Source organism: Macaca fascicularis, chromosome 2 (genome assembly GCF_037993035.2).
Source record: "Macaca fascicularis isolate 582-1 chromosome 2, T2T-MFA8v1.1".
NCBI classification, from domain to species: Eukaryota; Metazoa; Chordata; class Mammalia; order Primates; family Cercopithecidae; genus Macaca; species Macaca fascicularis.
The window spans coordinates 11,689,082-11,714,570 of NC_088376.1; the positions used below are offsets into that span (position 1 = coordinate 11,689,082).

At 41.2% G+C, this 25,489-nt stretch overlaps 2 protein-coding genes, 1 long non-coding RNA gene and 5 other non-coding genes across 22 annotated transcripts in view; 2 read left to right on the forward strand and 6 right to left on the reverse strand.

Moving 5' to 3' along the window:
• The first annotated feature begins 1,772 nt into the window (after positions 1–1,772).
• On the forward strand, positions 1,773–17,988 carry RFC4 (replication factor C subunit 4). 4 transcript variants are annotated; one of them, XM_074030803.1, is made up of 12 exons: positions 1,773–1,830; positions 1,912–2,365; positions 3,538–3,680; positions 6,871–6,949; positions 10,625–10,704; positions 13,507–13,626; positions 15,102–15,245; positions 15,439–15,559; positions 16,200–16,325; positions 17,477–17,557; positions 17,628–17,741; positions 17,819–17,988. In XM_074030803.1, the coding sequence occupies exons 2-12, from the start codon at positions 2,273–2,275 to the stop codon at positions 17,912–17,914; spliced, it is 1,197 nt and encodes a 398-aa protein (XP_073886904.1). In that variant the 5' UTR covers positions 1,773–1,830; positions 1,912–2,272; the 3' UTR covers positions 17,915–17,988. The 4 variants fall into 4 exon arrangements, with proteins under 4 accessions (XP_073886904.1, XP_005545525.2, XP_065395796.1 ...); XM_005545468.5 differs by having other exon boundaries at positions 1,912–1,965; XM_065539724.2 differs by having other exon boundaries at positions 1,773–1,965.
• Positions 17,983–24,269, reverse strand: EIF4A2 (eukaryotic translation initiation factor 4A2). 12 transcript variants are annotated; one of them, XR_012430593.1, is made up of 12 exons: positions 24,207–24,269; positions 23,368–23,413; positions 23,149–23,281; positions 22,736–22,875; positions 21,785–21,953; positions 21,564–21,673; positions 21,192–21,335; positions 20,621–20,758; positions 20,305–20,394; positions 20,005–20,084; positions 19,467–19,573; positions 17,983–18,758 (listed from the first exon to the last, which is right to left on the reverse strand). XR_012430593.1 is itself a non-coding variant. In XM_045387156.2 (11 exons), exons 1-11 carry the CDS (start codon positions 24,233–24,235, stop codon positions 18,614–18,616), a joined length of 1,224 nt encoding a protein of 407 aa, XP_045243091.2. In that variant the 5' UTR covers positions 24,236–24,269; the 3' UTR covers positions 17,983–18,613. The 12 variants fall into 12 exon arrangements, 4 of the variants coding, with proteins under 4 accessions (XP_045243091.2, XP_045243090.2, XP_073886898.1 ...); XR_012430592.1 differs by having other exon boundaries at positions 19,463–19,573; XR_006696257.3 differs by having other exon boundaries at positions 23,368–23,416.
• LOC123572064 (small nucleolar RNA SNORA4) lies at positions 20,139–20,277 on the reverse strand. The gene has a single exon (XR_006696404.1). It is a non-coding gene; the product is annotated as a small nucleolar RNA SNORA4 (small nucleolar RNA).
• On the reverse strand, positions 20,454–20,585 carry LOC123572049 (small nucleolar RNA SNORA63). Its single transcript, XR_006696389.2, has one exon. It is a non-coding gene; the product is annotated as a small nucleolar RNA SNORA63 (small nucleolar RNA).
• Positions 20,989–21,166, reverse strand: LOC123572117 (small nucleolar RNA SNORA81). The gene has a single exon (XR_006696450.2). It is a non-coding gene; the product is annotated as a small nucleolar RNA SNORA81 (small nucleolar RNA).
• Positions 21,392–21,518, reverse strand: LOC123572050 (small nucleolar RNA SNORA63). Its single transcript, XR_006696390.1, has one exon. It is a non-coding gene; the product is annotated as a small nucleolar RNA SNORA63 (small nucleolar RNA).
• On the reverse strand, positions 22,976–23,044 carry LOC123572121 (small nucleolar RNA SNORD2). Its single transcript, XR_006696454.1, has one exon. It is a non-coding gene; the product is annotated as a small nucleolar RNA SNORD2 (small nucleolar RNA).
• The window catches only part of LOC101925714 (uncharacterized), a 227,871-nt gene continuing 226,605 nt past the window's right edge, over positions 24,224–25,489 (forward strand). Inside the window, exon 1 of the long non-coding RNA XR_001488403.4 lies at positions 24,224–24,351. This is a non-coding gene — a long non-coding RNA (uncharacterized lncRNA). The remainder of the gene's footprint in view (positions 24,352–25,489) is intronic.

Consider the following 25,489-nt stretch of genomic DNA (forward strand, 5'->3'; position numbering starts at 1 on the left):
CAATGAATCTTATGGTGCCTTGATCTTGGACTTCCCAGCCACTAAAACTGTGAGAAATAAATTTATGATGTTTATAAGCCACCCAATCTATGGTATTTTGCTATAGCAGCCAAAATGGACAAAGACCACTTATCCATCAGCTTGTCTGTTTTGTTTTTGAGACGGAGTTTTGCTCTGTCACCCAGGCTGGAATGCAATGGCGCAATCTTGGCTCCACCTCCCGTGTTCAAGTGATTCTCCTGCCTCAGCCTCCCAAGTAGCTGAGATTATAGGCCCCCGCCATCATACCTGGCTAATTTTTGTATTTTTGTAGAGATGGAATTTCACCATGTTGTCCAGGCTGGTCTTGAACTCCTGACCTCAGGTGATCCGCTGGCCTCGACCTCCCAAAGTGCTGTGATTACAGGCGGGAGCCACCGCACCCAGCCCAGCTTGTCTGTTAAATGAGATCATAACATCCCCCTCTCTGTGATTGTGCTGTTCGTTCAGGTAGCAAATGAATACTATCTGTTTTCACAGATCTTTGTTTTATCAACTGTATTGTGGTATAATTTACATAAAATGTACAAGCATTAAGTATACAGTTTGATGAGTTATGGTAATGTAAACCAGTGACCAGATAGGTAACCTGTGTGCTTTTTATACTGTCCAGAGATTGTATCAGACCCTGCGGAAGTTACAAAGTAGCATAAAGCATCCTTACTCTGGTTAAACCCTTGATTGGGTTAGGCCTGGGATGTAAGTTCTCACAGCCCCCTACTTCCTCTGCATAACCACACATCACATTGTCTGTCACTTTCCTAGTCTGTAAAGCTACTTGAGGGCATCTTCTAGCGTTTTCCCTGCTGTATCTGCAGGCATCTAGCACAGTGCGTGGACATTCCGTAAGCATTTGTTGCAAGATAAATGAAAAAAACGTGCAGTTAACAATGGATATCATGCTGAGTTTGTGCCAAACAAAACAGTCATTTGAAGAAGACCCGGATCAACCTTATGGGTTAGTAATTAGTAAAGGCCTGTAGAGAAGGCGGCCTTTGAGAAGGGTCAGGTTTCAATAGGATTAAGAAGCATTTCAGACTAAACTAAGTACTTGGAAGAGAGAAAAGCAGTGGTGTCAGACACCTGCCTAGAAGCCACAGTGCATGAACCTTGGTGGGGCTAAACATGATTATCGATCTTTTAACTTTTATTGAACGCCTGCACTTCCAGATTTCTAAGTGGGGCTCAGGAATTATAATAGATGTCCACAGCTGCATGGTCTTCCCTCTCCACAACAGGCAGACACTATTAGAAGTAAAAGCCACGTGCCCTCAAGAGGGCAAGGCAAGGCATCTTCAGATGTCTCTGCCCTTAAAGCACACGCGTTCTGCTCTGCGACGAAGCAGGACAAGGATAGGGACCTGCACCTCCGGAGGCCCGCACCTACGAAGATAGCGGGCTCGGGACCTTCGGTGGACCCGCAGGGCTCTAGAGGCCCGCGCGCCGCTGCCCCGCCCCCATTGCTGAGCCTGCCAGGTAAGCGGCCCCAGCGCCGTGCCCGCGCGACCTTCGGGGAGGGTCGCGCTCACGTCTCAAGTGGGAGCAATGCACCGGGACAGGGACACCTCCTAGGTCATGCCTGTTCCAGTCCAGTTCTCCCTGAAAGTCCGGCTGGCTCATTACCTGCTTAAATAAAACCATATACGTGCAAACTCTCCCCGCTGGCAGCGCGCCCCAGGACCGGAAGTGACGCGTTACGTGCCCGCGTATTCCTACCGGCGTATTCCCGGCCTGCTTTTCGCTTGCCGTTCCGTGGCGGGAACTGAGGCGACTGTGGGGACGGCGGTGATCGTAAGTCTCCTGGGCCCGTTATTCTCAGATTAGGGAACGGAACTAAGACTTTGAGACCATCTTGTCCTTTTTGTATCCCAGAAACCTCGGGAACTAGCCGGCGGCGGTGACCTGCACGAGAAGCCAGGCTGACCGGTAACCGGCTGGAGGAATTGCAAGCCCGCTTCGCCTTCCCCACTCCTGCCCTTGATGCCCCTGTGAGGGCTTCCACGTCCTTCGGGGCCCCAACCTAGCCGCGCTTTCATGCCCTGGCCTCGCCCGTTGGTGAAATGGTGGTTCCGGACAGCATCCTGCAGACCCCGGCTTTGGGCTGTATTCGTGTTTAACAGCCCGAGGCAGGGATGGACTAATCCAATAACGTTATAAAAACCTTGGCTGCCAATAGATATTAACAATTTATTTTATTTTATTGAGTATATTCCCATATGCCAAGCAAGGAACTATGTATTTGCATACATTATTTTATTTAACTCGGTTGTCCTATGGAATAGGCCTTAGCTCCTTTAACAGAAAAGGAAACCGGGTGTCATGGATGGTAATTCATTCACCAAATATTATGGGGCATCTACCATGTACCAGGCACTGTTCTCGGCACCAGGGCTTGTAGCAATGAAAAAAAATAGAATTAACTGGGGATTTTTCAGGCAAGCTAATGATGCTTTTTATCCCTGAAAACACCCTGGAAGAATGTTTACCTGCATGTTAGAAATAGTTACCTTCTGGGTGGGATTTTGTATTACTCTTTAAAATCCCTGATGCTTTTCTGCATTGTTTTGATTTCTTCAAGTGAGTGTGTTATGAGAAAAACAGCTGTTTCTATTTTAACAACAGAGTCCCCCACCTTCCTTTCCCCACAGAAAGTCTCTGAAGGTAGGTGGGCATTGACTCTGCCATTAAAATAGGTCCCTGGCCAGGCGTGATGGCTCACACCTGTAATCCCAGCACTTTGGGAGGCCGGGGCAAGAGGATTACTTGAGCCCAGGAGTTCCAGACTAGCCTGGGCAACATGGTGAAACCCTGTCTCTACCAAAAATTAAAAAAATTAGCTGGGGATGGTGGCGCGCACCTGTTGTCCTAGCTACTGGGGAGGCTGAAATGGGAAGATCACAGGAGCCTGGGATGTCCAGGCTGCAGTGAGCCATGATTGTGACACTGCACTCCATCCTAGGCAAAACAGTGAGACCCTGTCTCAAAAAAAACAACAACCAAAAAAGGTCTTCGAGTGAGTTCTGACAAGGAAAGGAGTGAAGGTTCTCATTTGTGGTGCAAGCACAGCACTTTTAATTGCTGAAGAGTCCATTTCAGGGTCTGAGCTAAAGCTAGGCCCATGACTGTGAAAGAAGCCATGGAGGCCCATGTGGTTTGGTCATTAGCGACATCATATTTATCAATGCATTTGGAACTCATTAAACATTTTTGTGACATATGATCTTTGTTCTATAACTCCTGCACTATAAATAGATTCTAAGTTCCTTAAGGACTTTGACCACTTTTCTGTCCTCGTAGCCCTCAGTACAGGGCATTCAGAGTGTTCTAGGTCATGGGGTGATGTCCTTTATTATGTAACACCTTTGCACAAGGCTAAGTGTGTTTTCAGGCTGTACTTTCTCATAATGGTTCTCCCCCCACCCCACTTTCCTATGGTGCTGATTCTGAAAATGGTTTTGATAAAAGCTTTTTTTTTTTTTCTGTCTTGCACCTGACCAGGGTGAAGTAACCATGCAGGCATTTCTTAAAGGCACATCCATCAGTACTAAATCCCTGCCGACCAAGGATCGAGGAGTAGCTGCCACTGCGGGAAGTAGTGGAGAGAACAAGAAAGCCAAACCCATTCCCTGGGTGGAAAAATAGTAAGAACACTTGTGTCTTTGTTAAAATAATTAATAAATTCTCTCTCTAACCAGTTCTGATCACTTTTTTTTTTAAACTTATGGAGGAATACTGTGTTCTGTTTAGAAGTTGTCTTTGAAAAAATCACCTGATTATATAAGTCATAGAACCCTGGAACTGAAGTTACTTGAGAATAATCTAGTTTAATTCCTTTATTTTGTAGATAAACTGAGATCTCTACAAGCAGAGGCTTCCATTGTAGGGACTGGGATACAAAAGTGAAGAAAACAAGTTTCAGTAAACTGGCTATAAATACTTGGTTAGGAGTTCTTTTTTTTTTGAGTCGGAGTCTCACTCTGTCACTCAGGCTGGAGTGCAATGGCACAATCTCTGGCTCAATGTAACCTCTGCCTCCCGGGTTCAAGCAGTTCTCCTGCCTCAGCCTCCTGAGTAGCTGGGATTACAGGCACCCACCACCATACCCGGCTATTTTTGTATTTTTAGTGGAGACAGGTTTTCACCATATTGGCCAGGCTGGTCTCAAACTCCTGACCTCATGATCCACCCGCCTCAGCCTCCCAAAGTGCTGGGATTACAGGCTTGAGCCACTATGCCCAGCCAGGAGTTCTACTTAAATCCAAATATGTAATCTGTTTCCCATTTTCATTACAATAGGTGGAGATTATTACTATTATTACTATTTTTGAGATGGAGTCTCACTCTGTTGCCCAGGCTGGAGTACAGTGGCATGATCTTGACTCACTGCACCCTCTGCCTCCTGGGTTCAGGCGATTATCCTGCCTCAGCCTCCCGAGTAGCTGGGATTACAGGTGCCCACCACCACACCTGGCTATTTTTTTGTATTTTTAGTAGAGAGGGGGTTTCAGCCAGCCCTGGAAATTCAGTTTTGGTTAGCTCATACATTTTTGTCCAAACAACACTTGAATTGGCATTTAAATTGTCAGTCACTACCTAGCACGGTGGCTTACGCCTGTAATCCTGTAATCCCAGCAATTTGGGAGGCCAAGGTGGGAGGATCACTTGAGGCCAGGAGTTCCAGACCAGCCTGGCCAACATGGTGAAAGCCCCTCTCTACTAAAAAAAAAAAAAAAAAATTAGCCAGGTGTGTTGGCAGGCACCTGTAATCCCAGCTACCTAGGAGGCTGAGGCACGAGAATCACTTGAACCTGGGAGGCAGAAATTGCAGTGAGCTGAGGTCACGCCACTGCATTCCAGCCTGGGTGACAGAGCAAGACTCTGTTTCAAATAAATAATATCAGTCATCTAAGTGATACTACCACAAGTAATTGTAACTATTGGTTGAATGTAGCCTCAGTAATTACCAATGTTTACAGATTATCTATAGGCCGAGTAAGGCCTTCCTATGTTTTTTGTGTTTTTGTTTGTTTGTTTTTTTTCTTGAGACTGATTCTCGCTTTGTCGCCCAGGCTGGAGTGCAGCAGCGTTACCTCAGCTCACTGCAACCTCTGCCTCCCAGGTTCAAGTGATTCTCCTGCCTCAGCCTCCCGAGTAGCTGGGATTACAGACATGCGCCACCACACTGAGCTAATTTTTGTATTTTTAGTAGAGATGAGGTTTTACCATGTTGGCCAGGCTGGTCTTCACTCCTGACCTCAGGTGATCTGCCTGCCTTGGCCTCCCAAAGTGCTGGGATTACAGGTGTGAGCTACGCATCCAACCAATATTAATGCTTTCTAAGCAGTTGTTCACTTTAATTTTTTTTTTTTTTTTTTTGAGATGAAGTTTCGCTCTTGTTGCCCAGGTTGGAGTGCAGTGATACGATCTCGGCTCACTGCAACCTCTGCGTCTGGGATTCAAGCGATTCTCCTGCGTCAGCCTCCCGAGTAACTGGGATTACAGGCATGCGCCACCATGCCCAGCTAATTTTGTATTTTTAGTAGAGACAGGGTTTCTCCATGTTGGTCAGTCTGATCTCGAACTCCTGACCTCAGGTGATCCACCTGCTTTAGCCTCCCTAAGTGTTGGTATTACAGGTGTGAGCCACCACACTCAGCCCCACTTTAGTTTCTTTCTTTTTTTTTTTTTTTTTTTGAGATGGAGTCTCTCTCTGTCGCCCAGGCTGGAGTGCAGTGGCGCAATCTCGGCTCACTGCAAGCTCTGCCTCCTGGGTTCACATTGTTCTCCTGCCTCAGCCTCCTGAGTAGCTGGAGCTACAGGCGCCTGCCACCATGCCCAGCTAATTTTTTTTTTTTTTTTTTTCGAGACAGAGTCTTGCTGTGTCGCCCAGGCTGGAGTGTAGTGGCGCAATCTCAGCTCACTGCAAGCTCTGGTTCCTGGGTTCACACATTCTCCTGCCTCAGCCTCCCAAGTAGCTGGGACAACAGGCACCCGCCACCACGCCCAGCTAATTTTTTGTATTTTTTAGTAGAGACAAAGTTTCACCATGTTAGCCAGGATGGTCTCTATCTCCTGACCTCGTGATCCACCCGCCTCGGCCTCCCAAAGTGCTGGGATTACAGGCGTGAGCCGCCGTGCCCGGCCTGGCCTAGCTAATTTTTTATATTTTCATTAAGATGGGGTTTCAGGCCGGGCGCGGTGGCTCAAGCCTGTAATCCCAGCACTTTGGGAGGCCGAGATGGGTGGATCACGAGGTCAGGAGATCGAGACCATCCTGGCTAACATGGTGAAACCGCATCTCTACTAAAAAATGCAAAAAACTAGCTGGGCGAGGTGGCGGGCGCCTGTAGTCCCAGCTACTCGGGAGGCTGAGGCTGGAGAATGGCATGAACCCGGGAGGCGGAACTTGCAGTGAGCTGAGATCCGGCCACTGCACTCCAGCCTGGGCGACAGAGCGAGACTCCGTCTCAAAAAAAAAAAAAAAAAGATGGGGTTTCACCGTGTTAGCCAGGATGGTCTCGATCCCCCACTTTAATTTCTAATTAGTGTTTGTAGTGTATAAAATAAAATCCTTTTGCTTAATTTTTGTGGGTATAACAGAGTCAAGTAATGCAGATAGGAAGTAAAACATTATTTCACTCTTTCAGGGTGTGTTTGCTTATGGTAACAACAAATGGGGTTTCCACCTATTTCCAATTATGAAAAAGTTTCTCATTTCATTGCTGATGTTTGAGAATTGTCATTAGTATTTTAGTAGAAAAAACACTTGAGAGTTTTCTGTGGTTACTATAATATACTAAATAACCTCTTTCCTCCTCCCCACCCTGCAAGTCGCCCAAAATGTGTGGATGAAGTTGCTTTCCAGGAAGAAGTGGTTGCAGTGCTGAAAAAGTCTTTAGAAGGAGCCGACGTGAGTTGCAAATGGTGTTTAATGTTATTGGGATATTTAAGACTTAATTTATTCACCCTCTTTCTTCCTTTGTAACTTCTAGCCTTCATTAAATATCATGCTCTATGTACAGTAGGTCCTTGATAACTATGATACTTAGTACTTATGATAATTACTACAATGATAATTAGTTCAAATATTTATTGAGCATCTCCTATTTAATCTTACATAGCAGTGTTACATAGTATTCAAGTAAAAGTCATAGTAATTAAGACAGGCTATGAAACGTAGACGTAGAACAAGACATAAAACATAGAACAAGACGAACTATGCCCCTTTTTCATGGGTTTTTATTGGTAAGAGGGAATAAACAAGTAAACCAATAAATAATTCTAGGTAGTAATATGTGCTATAAAGAAGAGCCAGAGATTCCTCTAAAGTATAATTGCTTACTAACTTTAGGATTTGGATTGACCTATAATACAAAAAAAAAAAAAACCAAAAAACAGAGCTTTGAATTCTGCTTATAGCACTCTCTTCTGCTGTGATATGGAGGATAAAATATCCATGAATGGTTTGCACTGTAAATTATTCTGAGATAAGATAAACCCATGTGGAGAATTAGCAACTTAAAGTTGTGTTACGATGAATGCCCAAAGTGCTTCAACAGCTCAGTAAAGTGGTGAAGTGGGATGTAGTTTTTGCTTTACTTTCAAGATTTGTTTCCTTCCTCTCAATCTGGCTGCTTTTAATTAGAGGTTCTTTTGGGTTTTGCTGCCATCATTCTCTTGCTGAAATTATATTACTACAGGACACATTTTGAAAGAAGTTAAATTTATAAAACTATTTAGAATCTTTTTCTTTACCAGTATGTGTTTTGATTTGATTCGTATACTCATACCTTTTTGGCCAGGCACAGTGGCTTACGCCTGTAATCCCAGCGCTTTGGGAGGCTGAGATGGGAAGATCACTTGAGGTCAGGAGTTTGAGACCAGCCTGGCCAACATGGTGAAACCCCATCTCTACCAAAAATTAGAAAAAGCAGGCAGGCGTGGTGGCACACACCTGTAGTCCCAGCTACTCAGGATGCTAAAGCGGGAGAATCACTTGAAACTGGGAGGCAGAGGTTGCAATGAGCCAAGATCGTGCCACTGTATTCCAGCCTGGGTGACAGAGTGAGACTCTGGTCTCAAAAATAAATAAATAAATAATAAAAAAATAAGTAACACAAATACTCTTAACACCTTTTAATTCTATCATAGTATGCCATTTTATTTTTTGATATATTCTGCTTGTATATCTTGGTAACAGTATATACCATTTTAATTGCAGTTGCGTAGTAATTACACAGATTGCAGGATAATACCTAATTTAATTACTAGTATCTTCAGCAAATGTAGTGAGATTAAGATCCAGTTCTTTTTTTTTTTTTTTCAATTGAGACAGAGTCTTGATCTGTCACCCAGGCTGGAGTGCAGTGGTGTGGTATCAACTCACTGCACCCTCTGCCTCCCAGGCTCAAGTGATCCTCCCACCTCAGCCTCCCGAGTAGCTGGGACTACAGGCATGCACTACCACACACAGCTCATTTTTGTGTTTTTAATAGAGACAGTGTTTAGCCATGTCAAGTGACCTGCTCACTTTGGCCTCCTAAAATGCTGGGATTACAGGTGTGAGCCATCATGCCCAACCTAAGATCTAGTTCTTGACTTTATGCCATGTAATTTATGAGGCTGAAGTAAGAACTTCAGTTTAATATTTTGTGCATCTTTTCAGACTAACTTTTGTAAAGAGGTGAAATAGTTTTTTTAATTCAAAAGAGTAAAGGAAAACAATTCATTCAATTTACTTTGAAAGGTTTTACTGTAGTCCCAGCTACTTGGGAGGCTGAGGTAGGAGAATGGCATGAACCTGGGAGGCGGAGCTTGCAGTGAGCCGAGATGGTGCCACTGCACTCCAGCCTGGGCAACAGAGCAAGACTCGTCTCAAAAAAAAAAAAAAAAGAAAAAGAAAGGTTTGAAAGAATTATAAGAAGATAGTTTTTTCAGAAATTGATTTTCTTTTAAGAACTGGTATTCCACATACAGTTCTTGAATGTACTATATATATTAGACTAGTGTATAATGTAAGGTTTAATAAGTTTACTCTGTTTCAAAGAATTGAAATTATTGTATCTGATAGTTAACCTGGATGAATTACTACATTGTTAAGGGACGCACAGATCAAAATAATAGTTGTAGACCTTAATTACTAAGAAGCCTAGGAGGTTTTTAGGTTATGAATCTCATAGTTTGTACTATAAGCTATATGTTATGAATGTAACAGTAATAGTCTTCTAGTTAACATATTTGTCTATGTATTGGTTTATTCATTCATTTGGCCAACATTGACTACTGTAGTAGATGCTAGGATACAGATGAGAATAGAACAAATAAGTTTCTTGGTCTTTTAATGAAGTAGGCAGGCATTTTACAATTAAGCCCCACAGTTAAATAGCAATAAACCAATGCAAAATGCAACAAATACTAATGAGATAATAGGAGAGACCTACTTTAGACTGAATGGTTTCTGATTTGTAATGCATTAGGAGTTGGCCAGGCAGAAAGAAGAGGATCAGACTCCAGGTCATGGGAACAACATATGTTAGGGCCAGAAAGTGCCAGGCTGTTAGAGGCCATTGTAAGCTGGAGCCTGGAAGGTGAAGGGGCTGGTAGGCAGATCATGGAAGTCCTTTAGGCCATGGTAAAAAGCTGAGGGTTTTTTTGTTTGTTTTTGTTTTTCTAAGTGGAATAGTTTTAAGTAGCAAGCAGAGTGGTATCTGATTTAGGTGAAGAATGAATGGGCGGGAAGAGGGAGGGTTAGGCAAGAGTGGAAACAAACTCTAATGCCTAGTTTCCTGTGTACAGTGATTTCCTTATGTGAAAGGACATACTGAAGAATGTACAGTTTCATAGCAGAGCTCATTAGAATTTAGTTGACTTATTAATTTTCACCTCAGATCAGTCAACTGCTTGATAGGAGCCAAACTATCTAGATATAAGGTATAAAAGAAGGTAGCTAGTTATTTAATCTTATCCTTTCCTCTTCTAATGAATTGTCCCTGATACATGCAAGCATCCTTACAGAGTACATAATCATGATGTGGGACAGTGCCTAGCACTTAATGTATGTCTAGTTTTGTATTTTTTGTTACTATTTCTGTTCTTGGTACTTCTGCTCATTCAAAGCCCTGATTATGTCTTTTTTAGTCCTTTTTCCTCAGTTTTGGCCAAATCCCATTACTCTTTTGATCTGCTTCCCCTTTGAAGCAGCTGATCTTTTGTGTAATATAAAGTCTTACCTAATCTTGAGCATAGAGGTGTGATAGGAAACTGAGATTGCCTTTAGAAATAAAAGGTTTCTCATTCCAGCTTTGAAAATTTCACCTAAGTGGATTAGCTATAGAGCAAACATAAATATTGGTTCAGCTTAAGAGATTAAAAAGACACTTGGGGAAAAAAGTGGTAGTATATGAAAAAGCAGTATTTAGATCTGTCAACACTATGATGTCAGTTATATTAAGAAATCTTTATACTTAGAAGTTACGTGCCCTATTAGAGAAGTTGTTGCACTGTTCCACAGACAGTTTTTTCAATCTTCCTTTTCATCTATTTGTGCCAGAAAACCATTTATTAAAAACAAATTTAATTTCTACAGCTTCCTAATCTCTTGTTTTATGGACCGCCTGGAACTGGAAAAACATCCACTATTTTGGCAGCAGCTAGAGAACTCTTTGGGTACGTTGAAATCAGTCTGTTTTTCTTTTTTAAAAGATTTGACACCAAAATTCTCTGATACTGCTTTTTTTTCCTCTAAAAATTTGCATTTCATTTTCTGTAGGACAGTTTTCTTTCTATTTCTGATTTTTTTAAATCCCATGAGCCCATTTTGTTCCTCCCTCACTCCCCTGAAGAAATCAGCTTGCCTGCATCTTTTGTAACCTTCATTCTGAATCTTGTTCACGTGTTTGAATGTACTACAACACTGGGAGCCTATGATTTTTTCCATCACTTTCTTTAAATTTTCCATTATAATTTTGGAGTCCAGAGGGTCCAACTTAATGTTCAATTGTGCTGATAGTTTTATAACCCTCTTAATGATTGTGTTCACATCTGTGTGGCTGTATGATAGAATCTGCTGTTTCTGATGGTACTATTTGTACCATCCATTCTTGAGTCCTGCTCTAGACTTCCCAGGCTGTGACTCTGGAGTGGCCAGGCCAGCTCCTTGCCTCAGGTCTCCTGAGCATAAGTGGTATTTGATGTAGTATGATTCCAGGTACACCAGAAAATCTTCCTGTGAGTCACCTTCTTAGGTTCCTCTTCCTAGATTGACCATCTTGGCTTAACCAGCCATTCTAGAGGAGCCCTTTACCTAGAGTTGAAAGATGTGTAGTGGGCTGGGTCTGATATACATGAAACATGCACCAACATAACAAAGGCTGTCTTGAGTTTTTCCAGAATTAATATTAGACATACAACTGATAAAAATATCTGAAATCCTACATATGAAAATAGGCCAGGCGCGGTGGCTCACATCTGTAATCCCAGCACTTTGGGAGGCCAAGGCGGGTGAATCACCTAGGGTGAGGAGTTCCAATCCAGCCTGGCCAACATGGTGAAACCCCATCTCTACTAAAAATACAAAAATTTGCCAGGCATGGTGGCATGCGCCTGTAGTCCCAGCTACTCGGGAGGCTGAGGCAGGAGAATTGCTTGAACCTGGGAGGTGGAGGTTGCAGTGAGCCGAGATCACGCCACTGCACTCCAGCCTGGGTGACAGAGTGAGACTCGGTCTCAAAAAAAAAAAAAAGGATGCCACTGAAATCACCAAATGTGTAAGGATTATTAGTTATGTCAAAATGTAAAAGACAAACGGAGAAGCTGCTGTGTGCCTAATATTTTATTTGACAGCAACTTTTGATGCTCAGTAAAATTATAAAAGAACTTTTTTGATTATTCCTCAACTCAGTCAGATAGAACCAATCTGAATCAGCCTTAACAGTTGTTTATTATTACTTAGAGTAGGTCAGTCCAGATTATACAACTTTTTCTATATTCTTTGTAAAATAATGTTTGTCTTTAAAGAACTTACTTTAACAGTGAATTTCATATTTAATATTGTGATTTTAAAATAGAAAATAGATGCATGTAAATGTTTATGTCCATAAGCATGCTTAGGATACCATGCTGATTAGGAAAAATAGAGATGAAACTAAATCACAACTCTTGTTTTTTATTTAAAAATGTGTGTGTGTGTGTGTGTGTGTGTGTGTTTAAAAGACTAGAGGGAAGTTTCAAAACAGTGCTTTGACAGTGTGCCCTTTTTTTTTCTTTTGATTTATCAGATTTCTCTATAGTAAGCATATATTACTTTTAGTAATTTTTATTAAAACTCACTTTAAAAACCTGCTCATGTTTTAATCTATTAATTTTCCTTAATCTAGTAAGTTTCCTTATAGCAAACTACCCTTTGGAATTTATTTATTTATTTGTTTGTTTGTTTGTTTATTTACTTATTTTTGAGATGGTGTCTTGCTCTGTCGCCCAGGCTGGAGTGCAGTGGTGCGATCTTGACTCACTGCAATCTCTGCATCCCGGGTTCAAGTGATTCTCTTGCCTCAGCCTCCTGAGTAGCTGGGACTGCAGGCGCCTGTCACCACGCCCAGCTAATTTTTGTATTTTTAGTAGAGACAGGGTTTCACCAGGTTGGTCAGACTGGTCTCGAACTCCTGACCTCATGATCCACCTGTTTCGGCCTCCCAAAGTGCTGGGATTACAGGCATGAGCCACTACACTCGTCTGGAAATAATTTAAAATGTGCTATATTCTAACATTGTTTAAAATTACAACATTTAAAACTGTCTAGATTCTAACAATAGAAGAATGTTAAGTAAATGATGGTACAGTCATAAGATGGAATATCATACGACTGTTAAAATGTTATTTACAGTGGTTTTGATAATATGCCGAGATACTTATTATAAATGCGAAGTGGAAAATCGATTTAGAATTTTATATGTGGGGCCAGGTGTGGTGCCTCACACCTGTAATCCCAACATTTTGGGAGGCCAAAGTCGAAGGATCACTTGAGACCAGCATGGCAACATAATGAGTCCCTGCCTCTATAAAAAGTAAACAAAATTAGCCAGGTGTGATGGCATGTGCCTATAGTCCCAGCTAGTTGGGAGGCTAAGGTGGGAGGATCACTTGAGCCCAGGAGTGCAAGGCTGCAGTGAGCCATCATCATGCCATTGTTCTCCAGCCTGGGTGACAGAGCAAGACCTTGTCTCCAAAAAAATAAAAAGAAAAGAAATTGTATATTTTATGTAATAATGTCTACATTTTTTTAAATGCATGGAAAAAAGCCAAAATGGTAACTGCAGCACTCTACCGAGAGAGAATACAAAAGTGATTGTGTGCCTTCTATCCATATTGTTTACTAAGTGGATTTTAAACATCTGCAAAGTGTGCAAATGTTAAAATGTGATTTAAGCCTCCTTGTGCTCTATGTTTCATATTTGTTTCATTTTGAGATAGACCTGAACTTTTCCGATTAAGAGTTCTTGAGTTAAATGCATCTGATGAACGTGGAATACAAGTAGTTCGAGAGAAAGTGAAAAATTTTGCTCAGTTAACTGTGTCGGGAAGTCGTTCAGAGTAAGTAAATTTGCCCTGCCTCCTCCATAGCATGTATTATCTTAAATATGTGTTTCTGCCATCGCTCCTCAGCCTTTTGGCTAAGATCAAGTGTATTTTTGCCAAATTGTCAACTCCCTTTTCATGTTAGAAGACTATCCTGCCTGAGGTAAACTGATTTAATCAACTATTTATGCTCCTTAGGTGGCAAAGGTCCAGAATTACATTGGTGGTACCTAAACATATATGTAAAATTTACATGAGCACATTTCAAAATTTATGAAAGTGAATGACTAATTTTTGATATCCACCTTGAATTGATGGTGCAGTCAGTCACAACCTCTATAGCACCTAATTTATTTTTATGTGAAATGAAGACTGGGAGGTGGACTAAAAGACTCTGAGATCCCTTCTACCATTAATACTTGAAATCTGTTTTCTTGGTATAATTTTCATATAATTATGTTAATGCCACTTTTGGTGGGAGAAAAATTTTAATGGCAGATTACCAAAAATCAATGTGCAGAAGGTAATAACCCACAAAATGGGAGAAAATACAAATCATATATCTAAAAAGTACTTATGTCTAGAACATATGAAGAACTTTAAAAACTCAGTAATAAAAACAAATAACCCAATTAAAAAATGGGCAAAGGATCTGCATAGACATTTCTCCAAAGAATATATGCATGCCTAATAAGCACATGAGAAGATGCTCATCAACATCATTATCTATTTGGGAAATGAAAATCAAAACCACACTGAAGTACCAGGTAACTCCCACTAGGATGGCTATGATAAAAAAAATACAGAAAATAACAAGCATTGACAAGGATGTGGAGGAATGGTAAACCTCATACATTGCTGTTTGGAATGTAAAATAAAATGGTGCAGCCTCTTGGAAAACATATCTGCTCAAAAACGTACACAAATGTTCATAGCAGCGTTAGTCCTAATAGCCAAAACGTGGAGACAACCCAAATGTCCAACTGATTAATGGATGAATAAATGTGGCATATCCGTTTGCCATAGTATTTGACAATACAAAGGAATGAAGCAAACACATGCTACAACATGGATGAATCTGCCATAGTATTTGACAATACAAAGGAATGAAGCAAACACATGCTACAACATGGATGAATCTTTAAAATATGTTAAGTGAAAGAAGTCAGCCACAGAAGACTGCATATTATATGGTTCCATTCATACAATGTCCAGAATAGGCAAATTTATAGAGACGAAAGTAGACTAGTGATTGCCTAGAGCTGGGAAAGACTGGGGGAAGAAGAGTGACTCCTAATAGGTACAAAGTTTCTTTTAGTGATAAAAATGTTCTAAAATTAGATTGTGGTAGTGGTTGCACAACTTCGTGAATATACAGAGAAACACTGAATTGTACATTTTAAATGGGTGAATTGTATGTATATTTCAACAAAGCTGTTGAAACCAATAGACCTATTAATGTTCAACTCTTACGTGTTTCTCTGAATCAGTGGGAAGCCGTGTCCACCTTTTAAGATTGTGATTCTGGATGAAGCAGATTCTATGACCTCAGCTGCTCAGGCAGCTTTAAGACGTACCATGGAGAAGGAGTCTAAAACCACCCGATTCTGTCTTATCTGTAACTATGTCAGTCGGTATGTATATTGCCCTGAAGACAGATGCTAGGCAGCCTCATTTTCATAACCCAATTAGGGGAAGGAAATTTAGAATTTTCAAGGCTACGTTAATTTTTCCTCCATCAAATCTTGATTTGTTCTTGATAAAAATGAGTTCTTTTGGGGAAATTCTTTCTTTAGACACCAACTTGGTTTTTCTCATCTTCCACAGAATAATTGAACCTCTGACCTCTAGATGTTCAAAATTCCGCTTCAAGCCTCTGTCAGATAAAATTCAACAGCAGCGATTACTAGACATTGCCGAGAAGGAAAATGTCAAAATTAGTGATGAGGTAATTACTAATTATTACAATTATTAGAGTTACTAATTCCTTCAATGAATGCATCTAAAGAGACCCTGAAGGATTTAAATATGTGTTGCCTCAATCCTGATGCCAGTTCTTCAGACAAACTTAAGCTAAAGGGGCAACAATTGAAATGTGTAGGAATTACAAGGTTTAGCTTTTCTATTACTTTTTGAGTTAATTACTTTTAATATATCAAAGACCCAAAACTGAGGTGGATTTCATACATATAATGCAAATTCTGCAATATAAATCTCTGCATGCTGACAAGATTTTAGTCTTCTAGCTCATACTTCAGTACTTCCCTAAAATTGATAGAAACATAAGGCCCTTATTAATTATAACAGAATTTAAGCATAATTTGAATTTGCTCTATGTGAGTAACAAAATGGGATAAATATGGAACATTTTTTCATCTCTGCAGATTTATTTCAGAAGCAAGACATCTCTATCCTTCCATCGTACCCGGCCTCTAGACTGATCAGATTTTATTCCAAAACACACATGGGTGTTCTCATTAACTCTAGACTAAAACATAGGGCTTTTCACTTTTATTAAACACTTTAAAATTAAAGTTATAAATCCTTAATTGGCCATGATAGGTTAAAAACAACTTTTTTGTCTTCAGGGAATAGCTTATCTTGTTAAAGTGTCAGAAGGAGACTTAAGAAAAGCCATTACATTTCTTCAAAGCGCTACTCGATTAACAGGTGGAAAGGAGATCACAGAGAGAGTGATCACAGACATTGCTGGGGTAAGAGTACTGGATATTCCAAATTTCTTTTTAGTTGGCTTTTTTGTGGCTTTTAGGAAATTTTCATCCAACAAATACTGAATGTTTAGTAAGTGCCAAGTACTGCACTAGGAAGTATAAGGGAATAACCTGGGAGTATCAGAGTGTTTCAGGTGAGGAGATGACACTTACTTTTCAGTTTGTCAGGCATGTAATAGACATTTCAGGAAAGAAAAGGACACTTTCAGTCCTTAGATTTTCTTTTTTTTTTTTGAGACAGAGTCTTGATCTGTCGCCCAGGCTGGAGTGCAGTGACGCAATACTAGCTCACTGCAACCTCTGCCTCCCACCTCACCCTCCCAAGTAGCTGGGATTACAGGCACCTGCCACCATGCCCAGCTAATTTTTGTATTTTTAATAGAGATGGGGTTTCACGATGTTGGTTGGCCAGGCTGGTCTTGAATTCCTGACCTCAGGTGATCTGCCCCCCTTAGCCTTCCAAAGTGCTGGGATTACAGGTGGGAGCCACAGTGCCCAGCCTTCAGTTTTTAGATTTTTTTAAGAGATGCCTTTGGCAGTTACATCAATTTTAGCAGATGTTCTTATACATGAAAACTATTTTGCCAGTTGTATATAAACAAAAGGCATATCCAACTTGCAGTAATCATTAAAGAGAATGGAGTACCCCACCTGTCTTTGGATACTCCCATGTCAAAACTCACCTCAGAACCACTACTACTTAAAAACGTAGGCCTTCCATATGACAAGACTGGTACCACTAATCATCTTAAATTTTCTGGATATTGTGGACTTTTTAAACCAATCTCATTAGTGGCATATTTACATGGATTTTTAGAGAAAAGGCACTTCCCCTTTAAAGAAATCAGTCTCTTTGGCTGATCTTGGCCACTAGTCTTCATCCACTGACCAGAACAAGCTATAACCCATGTGTGTCCAAACTTGGGCTTTAAAAGCACAACTGTTAGCACCTTGGTTACTTCAGTGGTGACTGGAGTTACTCTGGCTGTTCTCCCAAAGCCTTCCCAACTTTACAGGGTTATCACAACATTAGCTAAGTATGGAACTTAGCTGTGGAACAGAAAGGACTGGGGGGACTGTATGTGTTAGTCTCACCTAGAAACATCTTTAATACTGAACGTTCAATTACCTAGGTAATACCAGCTGAGAAAATTGATGGAGTATTTGCTGCCTGTCAGAGTGGCTCTTTTGACAAACTAGAAGCTGTGGTCAAGGTAAAGTCAGCTTACTAACTTTGGGGAAAGGAATATTAAATGATCATACCAAAAGTTTTTTTTTTAATAGGACTTAATAGATGAGGGTCATGCAGCAACTCAGTTCGTCAGTCAACTCCATGATGTGGTTGTAGAGAATAATTTATCTGATAAACAGAAGTCCATTATTACAGAAAAACTTGCCGTAAGTAGGTACTTTGCACATGTCAATTAAACATTTAACTACCTGAAGGATGCTAATTTCTTAAATTTTTCTTGTAGGAAGTTGACAAATGCCTAGCAGATGGTGCTGATGAACATTTGCAACTCATCAGCCTTTGTGCAACTGTGATGCAGCAATTATCTCAGAATTGTTAAAAAGTGAATATATTTTGATGTGGGGTTTTGTAAATAAGGGGGTTGTAATAAAAATGACCAAAAGCACCTTTAAAGTGAATATACAATTTATTTAACATTCAAACTTCATTAAGACATGTGCAATATGGCAATTTTACTGGGGATTAAACCCTACCTAGGATGATTGCTTGCTGGGGCTTAGCAACAGGGTCCAGTTCACACTTAGCACTAATTAAATACTTTATTGAATAAATACAATACCAAACAAAATGCATTCAAATGCTTTCTAAAAAAATTTTAAAGGCCTTTCTACTCAGGCTAATGACAAACACAATAAAGGCAGATATGCTAGTTTAACATAATTGGCTGATTTTATACAGCACTTATATCTTTTAGTCCACAAGTATATTATTAAATGATAGAGAACATCTAATACAACCATTTCTACAGAACTAGGAAATAAATTTCTAAGAAAGAAAGATTTTACAGACCCCATCTTTTATACCCACCCCAACAGTCTAACTCTAAAGAGGATAAAGCCAATGACTTTCCTCACAAGAGCTCACGACTAATGTCGCTTTGCTATCAAAATCTGTATTTCTGATCCGTTATGAGCATTGAGACAAGATTCAAATATTCCCAAAGAAAGAAGCACAATGCACGTTGTGATCGCCTATTCAGCAACAGCGAGCACTGCATCCAAAACTCTCATCCCAGGAATTAAATAAGGTCAGCCACATTCATGGGCATCTCCTCCACTGTAGTATTGTAGAAAGTCTCAATGTCACGAAGAATCCTCTTGTCTTCTTCAGTAACAAAGTTTATAGCCACACCTTTCCTCCCAAATCGACCCCCTCTGCCAATTCTGTGTAAGAAAAAAACAATCAGAATGTTACTTCTCACATAATTTATGAACTACTGAACATGACGATCCACTTGTTAACCATCAGCTGCTGTTTACTTATCAAGGTTATAGTTCGTGCTTCTAACTGGAGCACTAGCTGCTAATGCATATCTAGAGAAAAAAATCTTCCTTTGCAGTTAGTGCCAAAAGGATTCAAGGCTTGTCTGGCTGCAAAATGAGATTTTTATCAGGCATCTTGAGCATTATTATAAAGCAGATGACAGTATTGTGTTTGGGGTAGTGAAATTAAAGCCCATACCAAAGTGGGCCAGCCAAGAGCAGGTGTCAGCCTGGGACAGATGTAAACACCAGGAATAAAAGAGCAGTTATGTAATCCATTTCGACGCACTTCTGGAACTGTAAACTGTAAACAAATGCTGCAAAGGTTAACTATTTTCTAAAACTTACTTTTTTCCAGTGGGAAAACAAGTTATTTGGTATGGTAACCCAAACTTATCACTGCTTTTTTGCTCAGTTTCACACGTTGTAACTCAAATTACTCAAAACGTGTTTAACCGCCAAACAGCTACCTTCATGTTAGAAACCAGACAATACAAACCACCTAGTAAGAAAAGTTCCCTAACAGAAATACTAATACGAAAGATGCCTCAGCTGGAGCAACTTAAAATAAATAATCATGACAAAAGAAAAACAAATATAAATACCGACTCGCTCTTTATTCAAACAGTGTGCTGTTTCGCTTATGATTCCACGTCCTAAATTACGTCAACGCCGTTTCTGAGTGCCATCTCGTCATCAACTGCTGCTATCGACTCCTGTATTTTTTAAAAAGTCTTTTTTTACATCACATAACAAAGTACGATTCAATTTATTTAGGGATAAAGCCACTATAACTAAACCAGGGTTCACTCAAATTGCTACCAGGCGACACCAAGAAAATCCCAACTATGGAAAAAATCAAGAAAAAGCACATGGACACAAGAACATCACTAAAAGCTCAAGCATAAGCTAAGACCAACAATTGCGGGGGAAAAAAAAACCTATGCCCACAATCTGAGCAATGTTTACAAGTTTTCCCACTTTGTTCTCGTCAGCCTTCCCCTAGTACAAATTTAATTACATCATCTTACTGAACACTACTGACTTGACTGAATCTATTCCTTGATTTGATGTTACCTTTCATACAAATCACAGTAGAAAAATGTATGAATTTTTTTTCAATACATCCAAGATGCTGGCTTCTCACCTGTGAATATAGTTTTCACGATTGGTAGGTAGATCATAATTTATAACCAAAGACACTTGTTGCACATCAATCCCGCGAGCCTGAAACACAATGGCATATGTTAAAAATTCTAATTCAAAAAACATGGTACCTGTCATGTAGGCCACAAAATAGTAGCGAACTATACTAAGTGGTATAGCCCACTGTGGAGTGTGGTCCTTTTACTCTTCCAAATAGCCCAAGCTGGCAAAGGTTACTTAAAAACCTTCCCCCCAAAAAGCTAACTTTTGGTAGATTTTTAAAAAGCATTAAGAGACTTACCAACAAGTCAGTAGTGATCAGAACACGACTTGACCCTGACCGGAATTCCCTCATGATAACATCTCTCTCCTTCTGGTCCATGTCACCATGCTGCAAATTAATAAACCTTAATTCAAGAATCACCAGTCAGGTCAGTAATTTTAATCAACATGTATGAGACCAAGCGTCCCTGGCTGCTACAGGAATATAGCAGACAGGTATAGTTAAGAAACAACTTTATTTTGAGCAGGGGGAACGACAACACAGCACTTAGCAGCTATATTGTAGTCTGAATCCTGCTTTAGTGGAAATCCAGACATTTTAGAACACCTCTTACCAGAGCAGAAACTGTGAAGTCTCTGGCATGCATTTTCTCAGTCAGCCAGTCCACCTTGCGCCTTGTATTGAGAAAAATAACAGCTTGCGTAATGGTCAGTGTCTCGTACAAGTCACAAAGTGTATCCAACTTCCATTCCTATAATGTTTAGAAGAGAAAGTTAACAGTCATTTAGCTTTTCCAACTTTCTTCAGTTAAAAATACATTCTGGGCCAGGCACAGTGCTTATGCCCATAATCCCAGCACTTCGGGATCCCAACACTTGAGCCCAGGAGTTCCAACCAGTTTCCAGATAGTGAAACCCTGTCTCTACCCAAAATACCAAAATTGGCCCCTCTTAGCCAGTCTCAAAACGTAGGGGTCTAATGAGATATTGCACCAAATCTTAAGACAAAGGACATTGGACATTAAGAAAGAGGTCCATCCCAGTCTTTACAATCTAGTGCTGTTACTTTTCTTCTTGTGTGTACTCTGCTAGCATTATTGCAAAAACCAAGACATAGTCCTAGTGTCTGCAATTTTAGCACAGTGCTTATACAAGAAGGTAAAATAATGTCTAACAATCAGTTACCTCTCTCTCAACATTAATATAAAACTGTTTGATTCCTTCAAGGGTCAATTCTTCCTTTTTCACCAGAATTCGAATTGGATCTCTCATGAATTTTTTGGTCACTTCCAACACATCAGTTGGCATTGTGGCAGAAAGCAACACAACCTTGAAAAGAGAAAATTATGTTGTAGAACAACTTACACAGTAATACCCAAGAGAAAATGTTTGAAGCCAAGCGTCTCTGTCTCACTACAGAATGGAGTTAGACAGAGATAGTTATGCATCAAGTGCTTTAAGCAGGGGGAACGACAATAAAACACGTCAGTTGTATTGTAACAGTACCTGCATTAAACCCCATCTGTACCTTTAAGAGGGGAGTGAAGTAATGCTTACCTGAATACTTGTGTTTAGTTTTTGGAAAATCTCATAGATTTGATCCTTAAACCCACGGCTCAACATTTCATCTGCTTCATCCAAAACAAACATTTTGATCCATTTTGGAGCTGTTAGAAACAAAGTCATACTGTCACTTCTAGATCTACTCAGTAATATGATGACTTTTCAACTGTAACAGTAAAAAAAAAAAAAAAAACTCTTTTAAAGACAATACTTACAAAGATATCTTCTGTTTAACATATCAAAAACTCTCCCAGGTGTACCAACAACAATATGTGGTGCTTCGGCCTGCAGTTTTTGCATTTCATTTCGAACATTTGTTCCACCAATGCAGGCATGACAAGTTGCTCCCATATAGTCTCCAAGTGCCAGAATTACCTTTTGGATCTAAAAACCAAGCCTTAATTATTATCCTGAAGAACTCCAGGATCAATGACTACTTTTTAAAGCATAATGGCAAATTTAAACTGGTCTGCCAACAGCTTTTATGCATGCACAGCACGAAACTACTTCCAAGCTTAAAACGCAGACTGACCTAACTGCTTCAAGGTAAAACTCCCTTAATGTCTTTCTTCTGCCTTGTCAAACTTGGGATGCTGCTGCCCCACGCATCAGCTAGACAATTCAAGAATAACATTTCCTACATTATTCTTCACTGTGTGTAGGGAGTACATAGTGAAATATATGTTCTGTAATTACAGCTAGGGCAAATAATTTTTTTCCCCCAGAGGGTATTGTGCTTTATATAATCTTGACCTCAATAAAGCCTCCAGCTTTATTAGGAAGGTTTACTTCAAAGCCAATATAGCAGTGAGCTTTGAAAACATAGCATGCAACAGATGCATCACAAACTACGGAGACAGTCAAATGGTAACATGTCACTGCAGTTTTCATGTTGCACAACTGCATTCAAACTTAAAAAATGGGGACAGATCTAGTACATCCAAGAGAGTGTTTCGGATTCTCAATCTATTAGTATACAACCCTACAAACCATACCTGCATACCCAGTTCTTTTAAAGCTTTCAACAAAAACTCCCTGCATGCATGGACAATTAAAAGGAAGGATCTGGTAGGACCAATTTATACTAAGTTTTAAATTCTTCACAGTTGTGAAACCTGAAACCTATGCAACACGCAAGCAGTTTTTTTGAACTACACTATCAATACCTGTTGAGCCAGTTCTCTGGTGGGGGCCAATACTAGTGCTTGGGTCTCCTTGAACTCAATCTCCAACTGTTGCAGGATGGAAATAGCAAATGTGGCTGTCTTGCCAGTACCTGACTGAGCTTGAGCAATCACATCATACCCTAAAAAAAGTAGGATACATATTTACCGATCCCACATCAAATTGTCACTTCTACTTTACACCATGTATTCCATTTGGAACATGAATTATGCCCAAATAATAAGTGATCAGCAATGAGTATTCTCTTCATTTCAGGTCAGTCCCGAAAGATGATTGCCATCATTTCACTTTAAGGAATACAAACAGGTGCTAGTCCCCCAGAGGTTACTTTCCCTTTTACGGTCCATGACTATGTAGAATAAAGTCATTTCCTAAAAATTCCAGTTTCTTTTACCTTTAATACAGGGAATAATAGCTCTCTGCTGAATAGCGGAAGGCTTCTCAAAACCGTAAGCATAGATGCCACGAAGAAGAGACTCCTTTAAATTCATATCATCAAAGTTATCAACAATCTCATTCCAGTTGCTCTGTAAGTTAGAAAAAATAATGCACGCATGAATGAGATGAACACATTCACCTTTTCAAAGCTTCAACATCCACAACCGTTTCTTACCTCGATGACACCATCGGGGTCCATTCCCTCTGGGCCGCCATGTTCTCTGCTGACAAGAATACTGCAGTCAGACATCCCTTCCAAGCCACCTTAACTGCATCTTAAAGGGATAGCCCTTTGCAACCCGTCTCAGCACATTAGCCTCCCCTGCACAAGTTAAAGCAGCAGCTGCAGGACGAATATCACACTGCGCGCCTTCCCTAAAGGTTGGGGGCCGCGGACGTCCGGAAAGGCAGCCCCCCAGGCCCCAGCGCATGGGGATCCCGTTTCGGCGGCGGAGCGTCTCGCGAGAGCTCGGGGCGACGAGCTCCGCCCCCAACAATGCGCAAGCCGGGTGATTGACGCGGGCGGAGCGGCCTGGCGAGAGCGATGCCAACGGTTCGCCGGCACCCGTGCCGGTCCGGTCCCATCGCCTCCGCGCCGTGGCCGAGTGGAGACCGCTGCCTCCAACCCTTCCCCAACTGAAGCCAAGGACCCCCAACTCCTGTGGTTGACCAAAAATAAAGCTTCGGGTCCTGGTTACACTGTACCGAACGCGGACTGCGCCACGGCTGTTTACTGCATGTTTCCCGTGCTCTACACTGGGAGGGGAAGCAGCCAAAATTCCTAATGTCTTAGGGAGGAGAAACGCCCTTTAGCCGCTGCTTTCGCACCATCGTCCTGTCTCCCCACAATCCGGGCCCTACCCATCATGGAAGCTTCTGGAAGGGCACAGGGGTGCTGTACCCTAAGGAAACGTGCACTAAGTTGGAGTTTTTGCCTCCATGCCATCCACTATAATCTCTCCTGGCGCCCTACGACCTTCACTACAGACCGCGACCGCCAACAGCGCGCCATACCTGTTATAATCCGCGGAGCCACCAGACATGATCCGAAAAACCACTCAGCGCCCGACTGAAAAGACAGCAGAGCCCCGCCACCCGTTTTTTATAGGCTCGTGGCCGGAACCCGTTTCTTGCGGAGGAATTTTCTCGCCGTGCTTCGGTCAGCCACAAAATTGTGATCCTGGGGTCGTTACGTCGGATAAAATCCTAAGCAAGACGGTTGGAAAATCCAAATGTGGTAATTTCTCGATATTATAGGGTCGCTGGAAATCCTAGGGCCCGGGGTTGGGTTGGGATTCTTTACCTCGCGGCGGAAGAATATCGCTGCGGCGTTAGTCAAACACCACTTTCCCCGCCCGCCCTGCTCCTACGGGGTTTCCGCGTCCCTGACGCAGAGGCGGGCCGGGGGAGTGGAGCCGGAGCCGGAGCCGGAGGCGGAAGCCGGAGACGCTGCCCGCTGGGCGTCTGGGTCTTCCCGCGTGCGAGGGGTCCCGACTCGCGGCTCGCTGCCGGCGCTCAGGTGCGGGAGGGGAACTCGGTTATTCCACTTGCTCCCACCGCTGTTTAATTTGACAGTGAAGACCTGCCTGGCATTTAGCCCGACCATTAACATCCATTCAGATCTTGGAAACGTAAAATTCCTGCTAGGGAAAATGTCGGCCACCCAGCGAGTCCCGGAAAGTTTGGTTTACCGGTACATTTTGCAGCGAGAAAAAAAAATGGAGTGTCATTTGCAGATGTCTCTGGAGTAGCCAATTCTATTCTCATATCGTTTCCGGTCTCTCGCTTTCTTTTTAAAAGAGTGTTAATGATTTTAACCTAACAGGTGTGAGGAATGCCTGAAAAAAATCATAAACTTTTGCAAATGGATAGAAGCTAAGGAGCAGTAATTTTCCGTGGAACGCACGAATTTAAATGGACGCTTTGGCAGATACAGCTCTGTGCCGCTTTGGGACTACATCGGTGTTGATTCCGTCTACATTGGTCATTTTTTAAGGGCTTTGAGCTTTACCGATATATAGTGAAATGTTGATTTATTGAAATTCAGAGCAATAATATCCTTGCTGCGTAAACTGCACGAGTCTTTAAGCTCCAGATGTTTTCAATTAGCCCCATCTCAGGTCCCTTCACAGCAACAAAAAAACAATATATGTAGTCATTTAACTTTAAAATACAACCCTACCCATGGTGCAAAATATCGAGAATATCTGGAAACATTTTATCATATTTCAGAAGGCCAACTTAAAGAATCATTACTGGGAAAGCTGACTCAATTTTCTGTATTATTGAAGATATTT

Bases quoted from the DNA above. Each gene is read 5' to 3' on its own strand.
- EIF4A2 (XM_045387155.2), bottom strand. From the start codon at position 24,235: ATGTCTGGTGGCTCCGCGGATTATAACAG. The intron at 21,954-22,735 runs GTATTGATAGTG...CTTGGTTTTTAG, and splicing joins CCAGAGAACTGGCTCAACAG to ATCCAAAAGGTAATTCTGGC. The intron at 21,336-21,563 runs GTAAGCATTACT...TCTCTTTTCAAG, and splicing joins AACTAAACACAAGTATTCAG to GTTGTGTTGCTTTCTGCCAC.
- RFC4 (XM_074030803.1), top strand. From the start codon at position 2,273: ATGTATTTGCATACATTATTTTATTTAACTCGGTTGTCCTATGGAATA. The intron at 2,366-3,537 runs GTAATTCATTCA...GCACCTGACCAG, and splicing joins GAAACCGGGTGTCATGGATG to GGTGAAGTAACCATGCAGGC. The intron at 15,246-15,438 runs GTATGTATATTG...CATCTTCCACAG, and splicing joins ATCTGTAACTATGTCAGTCG to AATAATTGAACCTCTGACCT.